We start from the raw sequence: 13987 nt of genomic DNA, 5'->3' as shown, positions 1-13987 counted from the left end.
AAACACATAAGCATTAAAGGAAATTAAGAGGTAAATAAATTAAATACATCAAAGTAATCTTACTCTAGGCTTTTTCACTCTTCAATGGAGGGGAGATTAACCTAAGTTCATTGCAAATGATAGAGAATGACAAGGGAAGAAGAACAAAATTTACTTCATTAAACAAAGATAACTACAATCTTTTCTCACTCTCTCACTTACAAGAATTACAAAATTTTAATGAAAAACGTAAGCTAAAAATAAAAAATACAGAAGAAAATGCCAATGGGCTTTAAGTTAAAGGAAGATAAGCGAAAAGTGAAGAAAGGGGCCAAAGGAATGGAGTCATTTCTACATTGAGACATGCTCTCTTTATAGAAATCCTAGGTTTTGGAAGAATCCATTATTAGTCGCCTTAGCTATTGCAGATAAGATCATGTACGGTGTACATTCCCACGATTTTAGGGCGTTTCAACCGAGGTCCACCACGCCGCGTTGGGTTGAAACCTTATGTTTTGAAATTTGGCTAGGATACTTGATTGGTCTTCCAGATTGTAATGCAATATCTATTTTCTGATTTTATGGTTCAATTTGATTATCTTGTCTTTGATCTACATAGTGAACACACGCAATTAAGATTTTTTGACAAATATGATTATTTATGCATAATTAAGCTTAATTAGCATGGAAAAACATACAACATGATATTGCGAGGCTTAATATGATTATTTACTTAATATAGAAAAATATGGACAAAACTTGAGATAAATACTTGAGAAAAATGCGGATAAATCAATGTTTTGAGGCATTGATTAATATGCACTCCTAGTACTCACACTCGATTGAGACCGACTAATTCCACATGCACATGAATTTTTTCCAATCTTCATTTTCTTGAAAATTCCTCTTGCATTTTGCCAATATATTTCTTGATATATGGTATCAACATAAGAAGTTTCGTGTAGTTGGATAACCTCTTTTGATCGTATTTATTAAGGTGAGTTATTGGTCTGTCATAATGATTGAAGGAATCACATTCAATTCTAATAGTGATGACATACAATCCAACGCCCATACATAATTATCTTCATTTTCAACATCCAAACACACAAAGGCAAATGAGAATGTCATTTTCGTAGAGGTAACACCAACAATCTTTAGCAATTGCATCTTATAAATGTTCGTTTTGTAAGTGCAATCCATAAGAAAAATGTCTAGGAAGCACTTGCCAAGTTGGATGGATTCCGGATGAGCCCAAAATAAATCTTTAACCTTGTCTGTACCCGCATCTGCCCTGTGCCACTCCACATATGAAGAATCATAAAACTTCTTAAACAAAAGTTGCATTTGAGAGCTTCTAGTCTTTTCTATCATCCTTACTCTTGCACAAGCATTATAAATGGTCTTCAAGTTTTTTGGATGCCACAAGTTGATCTAGTAATAATCCACTCCAAGGTATGCTAAGTAACAATATAACCCTATAAATTTGAAGTTTATGATGTGGATCGTCACTCCAGGGTTTGCTTGATAACAAACTTGATAAAGTGAGGTTTGGTGGGTAACAAATTTCATAAAGTAAGGTTCCCTCATAGTTGTCAGGATTTTAAGGGAATTTTTGTAATAAAAATGCAACAATTGGATCTGTTAGGTAAATCTCTCTTTATAATAAGTCAATTCATGACATCCATATAAAAATTCTAAACATCAATTAGCAAGGATGAGAAGATAAATTCAAATAGAACCTTAAAAAGAGATAAATCTAATGTAATTTCAATGGAAGAACAAATAAATTTAATGGTGTGAGAAGTTAAATTTAAGGTAAAAATAAAAATCAACCTCCATTTCAAAAAGAGACGAGAATACTAAGAAAATTAATAAGTTCTTTCTTCGGTGGAGTGCTCAAAACATGGTTCAATTCATTTTTTGGGGTTGGGAATCAAAAGAATGAAAGCGAAGTTAATTGAGGGCTTTTCACCCGGTATAAATAAGGAGAAACATGTGGGTGCATTGAGTAATAACTTAAGGGTATTTGTGTAATTTCATCTTTAAAAAAAAGATTCTATTTAGAGTTGTGATAATATGACTCTCCCACATGGCATACTCAATTGACTTTCCTGACGTGACATGTATTAGAACTGCAGATATGTACTCCTCGGGATACACAACTACAAATCCCTATAGTCGTGTATCCTGAGGAGTACATATCTATGATTCTTGTGCATGTTATGTTAAGGGAAGTTGATCGAGTATGCCACGTGAGGGAGTCATTTCATCACGATTCTTCTATGAGTCATGCTACTAGCACCCACCATATACCTTCTCCATGCCCACACAAGTTTTTTTTTTCTTAAAAGTTAGAAAGAGAAAAGAAATTACACTAATATACTCATCGCATTACTCTCCATACCCATTATATTTTATCGGTTCTGATTCCGATTTTAAAATAGGTGAAACCGGAACCTCCAAAAATCACAAGTACCCATTGGTTCCGGCTATCAAGAATCTAATGAGAAAAAATATTTCAAAATCATTATAAAAAAAAAATTCCTTTTAAAAAATAATATATTATTTGTAGAGTATCAACTTAATAATAATTTGTTCCACTAAAATATGATATAATAATGACTTCTATTTTCAAAAAGTAAAATTCATCTACTGTACAAGTAATAAATTTAAAAAGAAATGATAAATTTTAAGTTTCAATATTTAGTTTATATGAAATTTGAAGAACTTTATATAATATATGTTAATTTTAAAATCTAGAAAAACCTCTAATCATGTATGATGTAAAAATAAATGACAAAATAAATTGGTTCCAGGTATCCATTGAATAGAACCTAATGATTCCGATTCTTATCAGTTCCATTCCATATTAAATCCGACTCTAATCGGTTCCATTAAAAAGAGAACTAGAATCGGGGACTTCGATTTCGATTTCGATTTCAGTTTGGTTCTAAGTAAATGGGCGTCTATTGACACCCTATCTATTGAAACCAAGTAAAACCATTCAGTAGCACAAATTTCTTCTATTTAAGTGGGTGCGAGTAGCACGTTTTTTTTTTTTTTTTTTACAAAACTCATTAAAGTGGGTTCAATTAGCGAATTCGGTGTGCGCAAATATAGCGTCCCGCCCTAAACCCATTTCTGTTCTCTATCAAGTATCCACAGAGTTCTCCTCCATCGTTTCAGATCTTTCATCATCGTTCGCGCTCAACCTCCATTGATCGCGGTTCGAAAGGCAGATTTCCATCTCCATTGATCTCACCAAGAACTTACTGCAATTGAAGCTCTAATCAAACCCTCCTTATCTCAACGTAAGTGGATTTTACTTTGGTCCTGGTGGATTTTCAGAAAAAAAGAAAACGCTTTGATTTTCTTCTCATTTGGGTTATATTCTGTGTTTCTATGATGATATTCCTCCTGTTTGATTTTTCTTCTAATTTAGAGTTTTAGGATTATATACTTCGTTACTTCATAACCCCTCCTTAAACCCTAAACTCTGATCTCCTTCTCTCGACATCTGCAACTATCTCTCCGGTAAGTCTGTGTTCTTATGCTTTCTTCTCGATTTCTAGATTGCATGAAAAACCCTAAAACACGAAAAATCTAAATCAACACCTCACACATACTTGAATCTTTAGAAGAAAAGATAAAAAATTCAGTCTATTGTTGCTATTTTCTCTCTAATTCTAGACCATTAGATGTTTCCTTGAGACCTACACTGTTCAGATCCCAAACCCTTCCTACATAGATAGAGAACACCATTTTTCCTGAAACCCTAGTTTTTTTATTGACCATTTCCCATTTCTTGAATTTCCTCTCTGTTTCAGATTTGAAACAACCATTGATGACAGCTTGTATTGGTCCCGCAATTGGATGCTTAGGGTTTCATTTTTCCTGAAACCCCAAGTTATTTAGTGACAATTCTGCATTTTTCTCACATTTCCCCTTTGTTTCAGATTTGAAACAACCATGGATGATAGCTTGTACGACGAATTCGGCAACTACATTGGTCCGGAAATTGAGTCCGATCAAGATAGTGGTGATGAAGAAGAAGACGAAGACGTTCTCGACAAACCCATCGAAGAAGCTGCAGCATCTGACGATGAAGACGCCATTGCCGCTGCTGGGGCTTCTAATGGATGGATAACTGCATCGAACGATGTGGACATGGAGAACCAGATTGTCCTTGCAGAAGACAAGAAGTACTACCCAACTGCCGAAGAAGTCTACGGCGAAGATGTCGAGACCCTTGTAATGGATGAGGATGAACAACCCCTTGAACAGCCGATTATCAAACCCGTTAGGAATATTAAGTTTGAGGTTGGTGTCAAGGACTCGTCGACGTATGTTTCAACTCAATTTCTTCTGGGTTTAATGTCAAACCCGTCCTTAGTTCGTAATGTGGCCCTTGTGGGACACCTACAGCACGGGAAGACGGTTTTGATGGATATGTTGGTGGAGCAGACCCACCACATTTCGACTTTTGATTCTAATAGTGAGAAGCACATGAGGTACACAGATACAAGGATTGATGAGCAGGAGAGGAGGATTTCAATCAAGGCGGTACCTATGTCGCTAGTTCTTGAGGATAGTAATGCAAAATCTTACTTATGTAACATTATGGACACTCCAGGACATGTGAATTTCTCTGATGAGATGACAGCTGCTCTCAGGCTTGCTGATGGTGCTGTGTTAGTCGTGGATGCTGGCGAAGGAGTGATGGTACATTTTTCATTTTATACTTTTTATATGTGTCTATACATGCATGCATGCATACTTATGTGGAAACATATTTCAATTTTCATCCAAAGCCAGTGAACTTTTATTTGTTCTTTATCACAGTACCTTTTATATAATTGCTTGCAATATAATTATTCATCAGAGACAAGTAATTTTTATATAGCTGTTCGATGCAAGTTTGATGCTAAGTCACCAAAATTAATTTCTGCTAGGACCTGTGGTTCCCAAAGTTAGGGCCCCGTGATCATTACATGTGTTAAAATTGCTAAGTTTGGTCTGAAAAGCATCAAAGTCACCAATACCCTTTTTTGGATTTGTGTATCTCAAGCTCCCTACTTCACCAATTACCCAAGTCTACCTCTCTGGAAGTTGCTCAGCTCAATTTGAGCCAAAGGTAGCCAAATAAGCTCCCTTGGTAATTTGCTATATATAAATATGAGTTTTCACTGGCCCAAGCACCCCTAGTAGTCTCACCTAGTGAATGCTTGCATCAGCTTCGAGCAATTAAAAAAATTACAAAAGATGTCTCAAGTTTGGAAAATATTACAAAAGTTTAGGATTCGATGAGTTCGGTATTCCACACAAGTTTGGAAAATCTAAGAAAGCTTAAAAAAGCGGAAGATTTTACTAATCATGAATGGCGCAAGTTTGGAAAAAACAAAAGTTCACGTGTGCAAATCTTGGGATTACAAAGTTACAAAGCACAAAGATTTTGAAGTATGCGAGTTTGAGAAAATACACAAGTTTGGAGCTTATAGAAAATCTCAAGTTCCAACATTTCGTATGAGCAAAAATTTCTCAAATGACATGGAAACCAAAACTACAATTCTCTAGAACACAACAGCATCCAACACTTTTGTCTTTTTCCTAGAGAAAGCTTCTGTGCACTGGGAGAAAATCTACTATAATCAAAGATCACCCGCACTCATTGTAATGGGAGAAAGAACAAAGATGATTAGTTCTTTGAAGTTCGAAAGATTGATTACATGAGACGAATGGTTTCTCATTACACACATCAAAAAGAGGCTTTGTCTTCACTAATTCATTTCCAGTCTTTTTAGCATTACAGTCTTTTGAGTTAGGCATCATGTAAAGAAATCAAAGAATAAAAGTTCGTTCTTTCATAAGAATGGAGAATCTAAGAAGATGTATACAGACCTTGACAAAAAATATAGGTACATGGAATTCCTCCCTCTTGAATGTGCACCCCATCCCCAATTTGAGTTTTTGTTCTTGACAATTCACATTTTTTTTTGGGATAAGTAAAATTCGCATTTGTTCTTTAGGTACATTTTTCTTTATAGAACTTATTGGGGAAAATTATTTCATGTTTTAAGCATATTTGTATAAGAACATGATGGAGATTCACCAATAATGCTTATACAATTTTCTGATTTGATGCATTATTTGACTTGGATAAAAAGCCTTCGCTATCAAACTTAATATAAAAGTTGATGGTGTAGAATAAAAACATGTACATATAGTGTTTGCTAGAGAATATCTACCTAACCTGAAGAAACAATTGTTGATGGCACATTCTAAGTGATACACCACAGAATAAAGTGTAATGATTTCTAACGCCCCCTCCTACACACGCCCCCATTACAGAACCATAGATCATTTGCCTCGGGATAATAACCATAAATCTTTTTCTTGTGTACCCTGGGGCAAATGATCTACGTTTCTGTGATGGGGGCGTATGTTAGAGGGGGGCGTCATATTATCACGACTCTAGAATAAATTGTCACATATGCATTTAATCAAACTTTCATGTAAGTTAAGAGTGGGCCAATGGCGTCAAACCATGGTCTGATACACTCTTTGGACTGGATAGAGGGTTTGGTGGTTGGAGACCCATTATGGCTACTCTGCAATGTTGTGGGACCTATTTTGTTATTGGTGGGGGTGTTTGTGTTTGGTCAACTATGAGAAAGAAGGATGACGTGTCAGATTTAAATGACTGGGCTAACATACTTGAGATGTGCTGTCAAGTCTTGATATATGTCGATACTGACAAGGCTGGTCATCAAGATTAAAGGACATTATCGTTTTTTCGCATCATCTTAAACTTCTATGAATAGGACCTCAGGGGTCATTTAGAAGGGATAAACTCAGAGAAAATCATAGCTGGACCTGAATAGAATAAAGACACTTATGCACTGGCAAGATAGGTTAATGAAGCACATGCAATCTTGTGAAGCACCATATTGAGCTCTATTCTAGATTTTGATATGCCAAGGTTGAATGGCCATGATAGATTTGATTTTATGCCCAACTCGTGGAGATTTAATCAAAGAGTTTATATGTGGTTCTATAGACTTGGACCATGGTATTTGATCTATCAACACTCATGAGAACATGTCAAAGACTTTGAGTAGAAACGAGTAATGGAGTTTTTTTTATTTTATTTATTTTCCAAAAGGGAAGAAGATTGGGTGGGTGGGCAAGGAAAGAAAATCTAGGGAGACAATGGGGAAAATCTGAAATTGGGAATAGGGAAGCTTTGGTGAAAAGAGAAGAATCTTTGTAGAACCCTAATAAAATATAAGAGACTTCATACAAAGTTGGGAGGGATCAAAGGCACAATATGATGGGAAAATAAGATGATCATGAAGGGTGTAAATGTGTTGCTGTGAGATAGGACTATTCATCAAGAGCTATTATGGCTGTCACGAAGCAAGGCGAAAAAGATGTCTGCAGTATATAACATCTCTATCACTAGGCATAATTGGGGTTATTCTTCTTTGAAAAAATCAATTTCATAATCCATTCCTCATACCTGAGAAGAAAAGTGAGGCATTTAAAAGGTTTAAAATTTGGTTAGGAGGCATCTTATCTTGGAATTTTGGCTTTAGAAGAAATCTAATTGACTGGGAAGTGGGGTCAATGAAAAGTCTACTTGATACTATTGCTTATATCCATATTTCTCTTGGTAAAGAAGGATAACATGTAGCAGAAAAGGTGTAAGGATGCAAAATACTCAGTTAAGTCATTTTTATGATTTAAGTACTTCTCAATCCTTCTTCTTTCTAGGATTCTTTATTTTGGTAGTGGGATTACCATCTAGACTTCCTTTTTTCATGTGATGTGCTGATTTAGAAAAAAAATTCTGACTGCAAACCATGTAATAGTTCATAAGCACAACATTCTTCGATTTTTGAGTCATCCAAAGTGAATGGTGCAAGTTTCAATCATTTTTTAATTGATTGCAATATAGCTCATTAGATTTGGTCTCATTTTTTCTCTCTTTAACATATGTTGGACCCTTCCCCAATCTGAGTCGGCCTTGTTCAATAGTTGGGCCTTTCATACTTTTACTTCTAGCGAGGTGAATGTTGCCTTTTGCAGTGTGCTGGTGCATTTGGAAAGGAAGGAATAGGTGGACATTTAGTATGGAGAAAAGTTGGAAGATTCCATTCGGGCAATCAAATTGGCATTGTTTTTATAGTTGAAGTTTCTTTCTGAATTCAGGAGGCTCCTTTTTGAAGATTTTATATTTAGGTGGGAGTCACTTTTATATGAGGAGTAAAAGGCACTATGAGGTGGCCATGTTTTTACCTTGCTTTCATGTGTAGTTATTCTATTTTCCCATAACTCTCTTTGTCTGCCACACCCCCCCGGTTGCTTCATAGGTAGGTATCCGTGACGTTCAAATTGTGTTTTCTCTTATCTATCAAAAAAAATAAAATTGTGTTTTCTGTACTTCTGTTTTTTCCCCTTACCTTGTGAAAGTTCTGTTTCTTGTAAAAAAAAAAAGCTTTATTTCTTTGAAGAGAGAATCTATATGAAAATATCTAGATTTTTTTTCTTTTTCACAAGAGGGGACTTATGTTGGGAGACCCTTAACCTTGTCCAACCCATTGGGTTGTTACAAATAACCATAGTCATGGTATTAACTTTTGATATTTTCCATGAAATATACCAAAATATTTCCATTTCTCAAGGTTTGTCGCAAAATTTAATCAAAGGTTTTGTTTTCTATATATTTGGGTGGAAATCACTGTTTGCCAGCTGGCTTAGTTGGTAAAGTCTATGGGTGATGATACCATAGACTTATTACTGATCCAAAAAAGAAACATGCAACATAATTGGAACACTTCAAAATTAATTGGAATATAAAATAGTGATATTTGCAAAGAAAATCATTTGAGTTGAGTTGATTTATAAATAAATTTTTAGTATTTAAGTGTTGTACAGAGGAAGTTATTGGAAAAATAATATTTATTATTTTTTTTTTTCAAAAAATATAAAATAGTTATTACAGTTGAAACTTTTTGTTTCTGCAAAAATAAAAAATAATAGTATTATATATTGTAATGGATTAAAACTTGAAATTCAATTATGTGGATTTGAAATTTGAAAATATGCAGTGATTATCCTTTTTTTTTTGTTTTTTCATATTAGTTATTTTAAATGCTATATTATTTATTTAAAAATATCATTCACGTGAGACTTACACTTTATGCCTTGAGGTGTTGCTCAGCCAAACACCTTGCCTCACGCCTCTGCATTTCAAAACTTTGACTCAGTATGATATGTTTGGCTTTATTTTCACAGGTAAACACAGAGAGGGCTATACGTCATGCAATCCAAGAAAGGCTTCCTATTGTAGTTGTAATCAATAAGGTAATTTTTTGTATTTTATCTTGCGTTGAAACCTTAATTTTCATATCTTTTCACGTTCTTTTTCAAAGCCCTAAAGTTCACTCTGATATTTTCCCCAAGGTTGACAGGCTGATAACTGAGCTTAAATTGCCACCTAATGATGCTTACCACAAGTTGAGGCATATACTAGAAGTCATCAATAACCACATCTCTTCAGCCTCATCAACCGCGGGAGGCATCCAGACCATTGATCCAGTAGCCGGCAATGTTTGCTTTGCAAGTGCAAGTGCAGGGTGGTCCTTCACTTTGCAATCATTTGCCAAGCTTTATGTTAAGCTCCATGGTATACCATTTGATGCTACAAAATTTGCATCCCGTCTCTGGGGAGATATGTACTATCATCCTGATACTAGGGTTTTCAAGAGGAAACCCCCTATGAACGGAGGGGACAGATCATTTGTGCAGTTTGTCCTTGAACCTCTTTACAAGATCTATAGTCAGGTAATTGGAGAACATAAGAAGAGCGTTGAGTCAACTCTCGCAGAACTAGGTGTTACCCTTAGTAATGCAGCATATAGGTTGAATGTTAGACCCTTGTTAAGGTTGGCTTGTAGCTCAGTTTTTGGGTCTGCCACGGGCTTCACTGATATGCTAGTTCAGCACATTCCTTCTGCCAAGGAAGCTGCAACTAGGAAAGTAGAACACATATATACAGGGCCTCGAGATTCTTCAGTTTTTGATTCAATGCAAGATTGTGATCCTTCTGGTCCTCTAATGGTTAATGTGACCAAACTGTACCCAAAGTCCGATTGCAGTGTGTTTGATGCTTTTGGTAGAGTTTATAGTGGCGAGATCCAGACAGGTCAGACTGTACGTGTACTTGGAGAAGGTTATTCACCCGAAGATGAAGAGGACATGACCGTAAAAGAAGTAACAAAGTTATGGGTTTATCAAGCTCGTTACCGCATTCCTATAAGCAAGGCTCCTGCTGGTTCTTGGGTACTCATTGAAGGTGTTGATGCTTCGATAATGAAGACTGCAACACTTTGCAATGTGGATTTTGATGAAGATATTTATATATTTCGGCCTCTTCGCTTCAATACTCTCTCTGTTGTCAAGACAGCAACGGAGCCTTTGAATCCGAGTGAGTTACCCAAAATGGTTGAGGGTCTTAGGAAGATCAGCAAAAGCTATCCTCTAGCCATTACTAAAGTTGAGGAGTCAGGAGAGCACACCATTTTAGGTACTGGGGAGTTATATCTGGATTGTATTATGAAGGACCTTAGAGAGCTCTATTCTGAAGTTGAAGTCAAGGTGCATCTCTTCTTCCACATTTCCTCAACCTCCATTCTCTAGCATTCATAGCTTGATGGTTTTTATTTATGGAAGTTTCACATGTACTTGGTGTTGATGTAGGTGGCAGATCCGGTTGTTTCGTTTTGTGAAACAGTGGTGGAGTCTTCATCAATGAAATGTTTTGCTGAAACACCAAACAAAAAGAACAAAATAACCATGGTAGGGAAGCATTTTTTTTGTTTTCTTTTCTTTTGATAATGTTGTTGGTGACAGTTTTTTTACATTATTCGAATCATGCTTTACATACACGTAGTAATTTTGTACCTTCTTTTGCATTAGATTGCAGAGCCACTTGAGAAAGGGCTAGCAGAGGATATTGAAAATGGTGTTGTAAGCATTGATTGGCCACGAAAAAGACTCGGTGATTTCTTCCAAACAAAATACGACTGGGATTTGCTTGCGGCACGGTCTATTTGGGCTTTTGGTCCTGATAAACAGGTAATGTATTTGATCTATTGTGTAATACAAGTAACTAGTGTTTAACAAAAAGGACTTTATTTTGGTATTGTTGGTAATAATATATGGGTTTACTTAAACGTGTGCCCTAAGGGCACATGTTAAGGTGGCATTAAATACACCTTGGAAATAAGCATTTGATGACATTTTTGGTTTTTTTTAGGGCATTTTTGGTAGGAAATTAAGTTTCCAAGGTGTATCTCATGTGCCTTTAGGGCACATGTTAACAAAACCCATAATATATAACCTATTGAAGTAGCTTACCTTGTTTGATTGCAACTCTGTTTTTGATCATTTGATAAAATTCTATACATTTTGGCCTTTTTGCTAAATAGCGTCTAAATTGATAATGTGTTTGCAGGGACCTAATATCCTATTAGATGATACCCTCCCGAGCGAAGTTGATAAAAATTTGCTGAATGCTGTCAAGGATTCTATTGTTCAGGGGTAAAAATAAATTGTGCCTTTTCTTGCTCTCGTTCTGGTGTTTCAATATTAATATTTGGTTTTCATTCTGTACAGGTTCCAGTGGGGTGCACGAGAAGGGCCCCTATGCGATGAGCCCATCAGAAATGTGAAATTCAAGATTGTTGATGCAAAGATTGCGCCAGAGCCTTTGCATAGGGGCACTGGTCAGATCATTCCCACAGCTCGACGAGTGGCCTATTCGGCTTTCCTCATGGCAACTCCAAGGCTTATGGAACCTGTATACTATGTTGAAGTAAGTATCTTCTATTGGTGGAAAATACAAATCTTTATTATTATAATGAGAGAAGGCGGAGTGGAGGTTGTTCGACACCAAAATTTGAGTGGCCATAAATGCCCCCACACTTTTATATTTAAATTCAATATAATCAGGGTCATTTTGGTAGGAAAAAAAACTAAGAAAATTGCAATCCCACGTCCCTAAACACGTTAGTTTTCAAAATTACAAAAATATTCTTTTCACTATAAAATCTTTTCCTGATGTGCTTTTCAGATACAAACCCCAATAGATTGTGTATCTGCAATCTACACGGTACTATCTCGTCGTCGTGGCCACGTTACAGCTGACGTTCCTCAGCCGGGTACCCCAGCTTATATCGTCAAGGTTTTGTTACGAAACTGTACTTTTCTAGTGTTCGATAATACTTGTCGATGTGCGTGCTGTTAATCTTAATCTTACTTGCATGTTACACATTAAATTTTCTTTCTTCATTCACATATTAGCTTAATGAGACATTTCTTTGCTTTTGGATTTTCTAGGCATTTTTACCCGTAATAGAATCTTTTGGTTTCGAGACGGACTTGAGGTACCATACTCAAGGGCAGGCCTTTTGTTTATCGGTATTTGATCATTGGGCTATAGTTCCTGGAGACCCCCTTGACAAAAGCATCGTACTCCGGCCTCTCGAGCCTGCACCCATTCAACACCTTGCCCGTGAGTTTATGGTGAAAACTAGGCGTAGAAAGGTATGGCTTCTTCTTGAAAAAATACATTTCTCATTGGCGTAACTAGACGTAATTAATTATGAGAGCTTTTTTTTGGGGAATTTCTCAAGCGGCATTTATCTCTAAAGTTCGGTGGTACTCACTGAGGTTGTTTTGGTCAGGGAATGAGTGAGGATGTGAGCATTAACAAATTCTTTGATGAGGCCATGGTGGTGGAGCTTGCTCAACAGGCAGCTGACCTTCATCAGCAAATGATATGAGGTGGTGTTAACTTGGTTTAAAGTTCCGTAACATTTTGAAATGTTTCGGCTAAGACATACTGGATTAAGCCAAGACTCGAGCAAAATATTGATCCCGAAACATTGAATGGCTCAGAATGCCTTAGTTGTGACAGTCTTGATTTTGCCTCTAAAGCGAGATTTTAAATCTTAGGCTGTGAAAACACGTTTCCCTAGTTTTATATTTGTTTTAGGTTAATGTTATATAGGTAATGCCTTTTGTATCATTAAGTGTTGTTTCAAACATAAGATGATTAAATTTCTATAGATGGTAATTATGTGGGCCATCATGTCCACTTTAGTCTGATCATCCAAAAAGACTGATTTATTAAATCAACGGTCCAGATTGATTTGGCAAACCGTACTCATTTAAGCAGTGATGTGTATGATGAAGCACTAGAACAGGGTTTATACAGTTTTGGACCGATTTACCCCCTCCTTTTAGCAAATTCTAATTTATATGCTCCATAGTTGAGGGGGAATTAGAATCAATTGGTAGATGGCTTTTAAATGTGAATAATCACTTCTTCTTTTTTTCTTGTCTTTCTTTTGCCTTAGTTCAGGGAATAAGTATCTGCTTTAAGTAATAATAGAATTAGAAGGAATAATGTGAGATCACCATTCACAATCCTTGTAGTTGTAAGTATCTATACTGGTGGAGTTTGACCTTGACAACGTGATTTAACATTTTTTCCTTAAGAGAATTTATATATTGTAAGCCCAACTTTATTTTATAGCACACGGTGAAGGTGAATTAATTGATTAATTACTGAATATGGTGATATTTTTATCCTTCCAATTTTTTATTTTTTCCAACATTAACATTTCAAGAACAAGAAAGCATTTTTAGGGAGCTGAAAGATGATGGAACTTGGTAAGAAATCCAAGAACATCATTTGTATATTCTTTGAAATTCTCTTTTTTGTTTGTTTGTTTGTTGAAATGTTGGAATAATTACTGAATCCGAACGTATTTTTACTATGCTCGAAGCAAAGGGATACTAATAACCGATCTGATTGATTATCAAATTGTAGGCCCAATGGACGGTGCACCTAACATTCATGAATCACGTTGGCCCAAAGGTGGTGGGGTCATTGACTACATATCCATTGACTCATAATTTCCAACAAACCCTTTCC

General features: G+C 36.0%; 1 protein-coding gene across 1 annotated transcript; it reads left to right on the top strand.

Moving 5' to 3' along the window:
• Positions 1-3075: 3075 nt before the first annotated feature.
• LOC147409715 (110 kDa U5 small nuclear ribonucleoprotein component CLO) lies at positions 3076-13152 on the top strand. The gene is made up of 11 exons (XM_086431764.1): positions 3076-3293; positions 3939-4704; positions 9280-9348; positions 9448-10641; positions 10744-10842; positions 10963-11121; positions 11501-11586; positions 11662-11860; positions 12119-12229; positions 12385-12591; positions 12732-13152. Exons 2-11 carry the CDS (start codon positions 3952-3954, stop codon positions 12828-12830), a joined length of 2976 nt encoding a protein of 991 aa, XP_086287890.1. The 5' UTR covers positions 3076-3293; positions 3939-3951; the 3' UTR covers positions 12831-13152.
• The last annotated feature ends 835 nt before the right edge of the window (positions 13153-13987 follow it).

The sequence above is a fragment of the Akebia trifoliata genome, chromosome 2, assembly GCF_017979445.1.
Source record: "Akebia trifoliata isolate Shusen 1 chromosome 2, ASM1797944v1, whole genome shotgun sequence".
In the NCBI taxonomy this organism is placed as follows: domain Eukaryota; kingdom Viridiplantae; phylum Streptophyta; class Magnoliopsida; order Ranunculales; family Lardizabalaceae; genus Akebia; species Akebia trifoliata.
The sequence above is the reverse complement of the archived record's forward strand: the minus strand, read 5'-3'. Positions and strand labels throughout refer to the sequence as shown.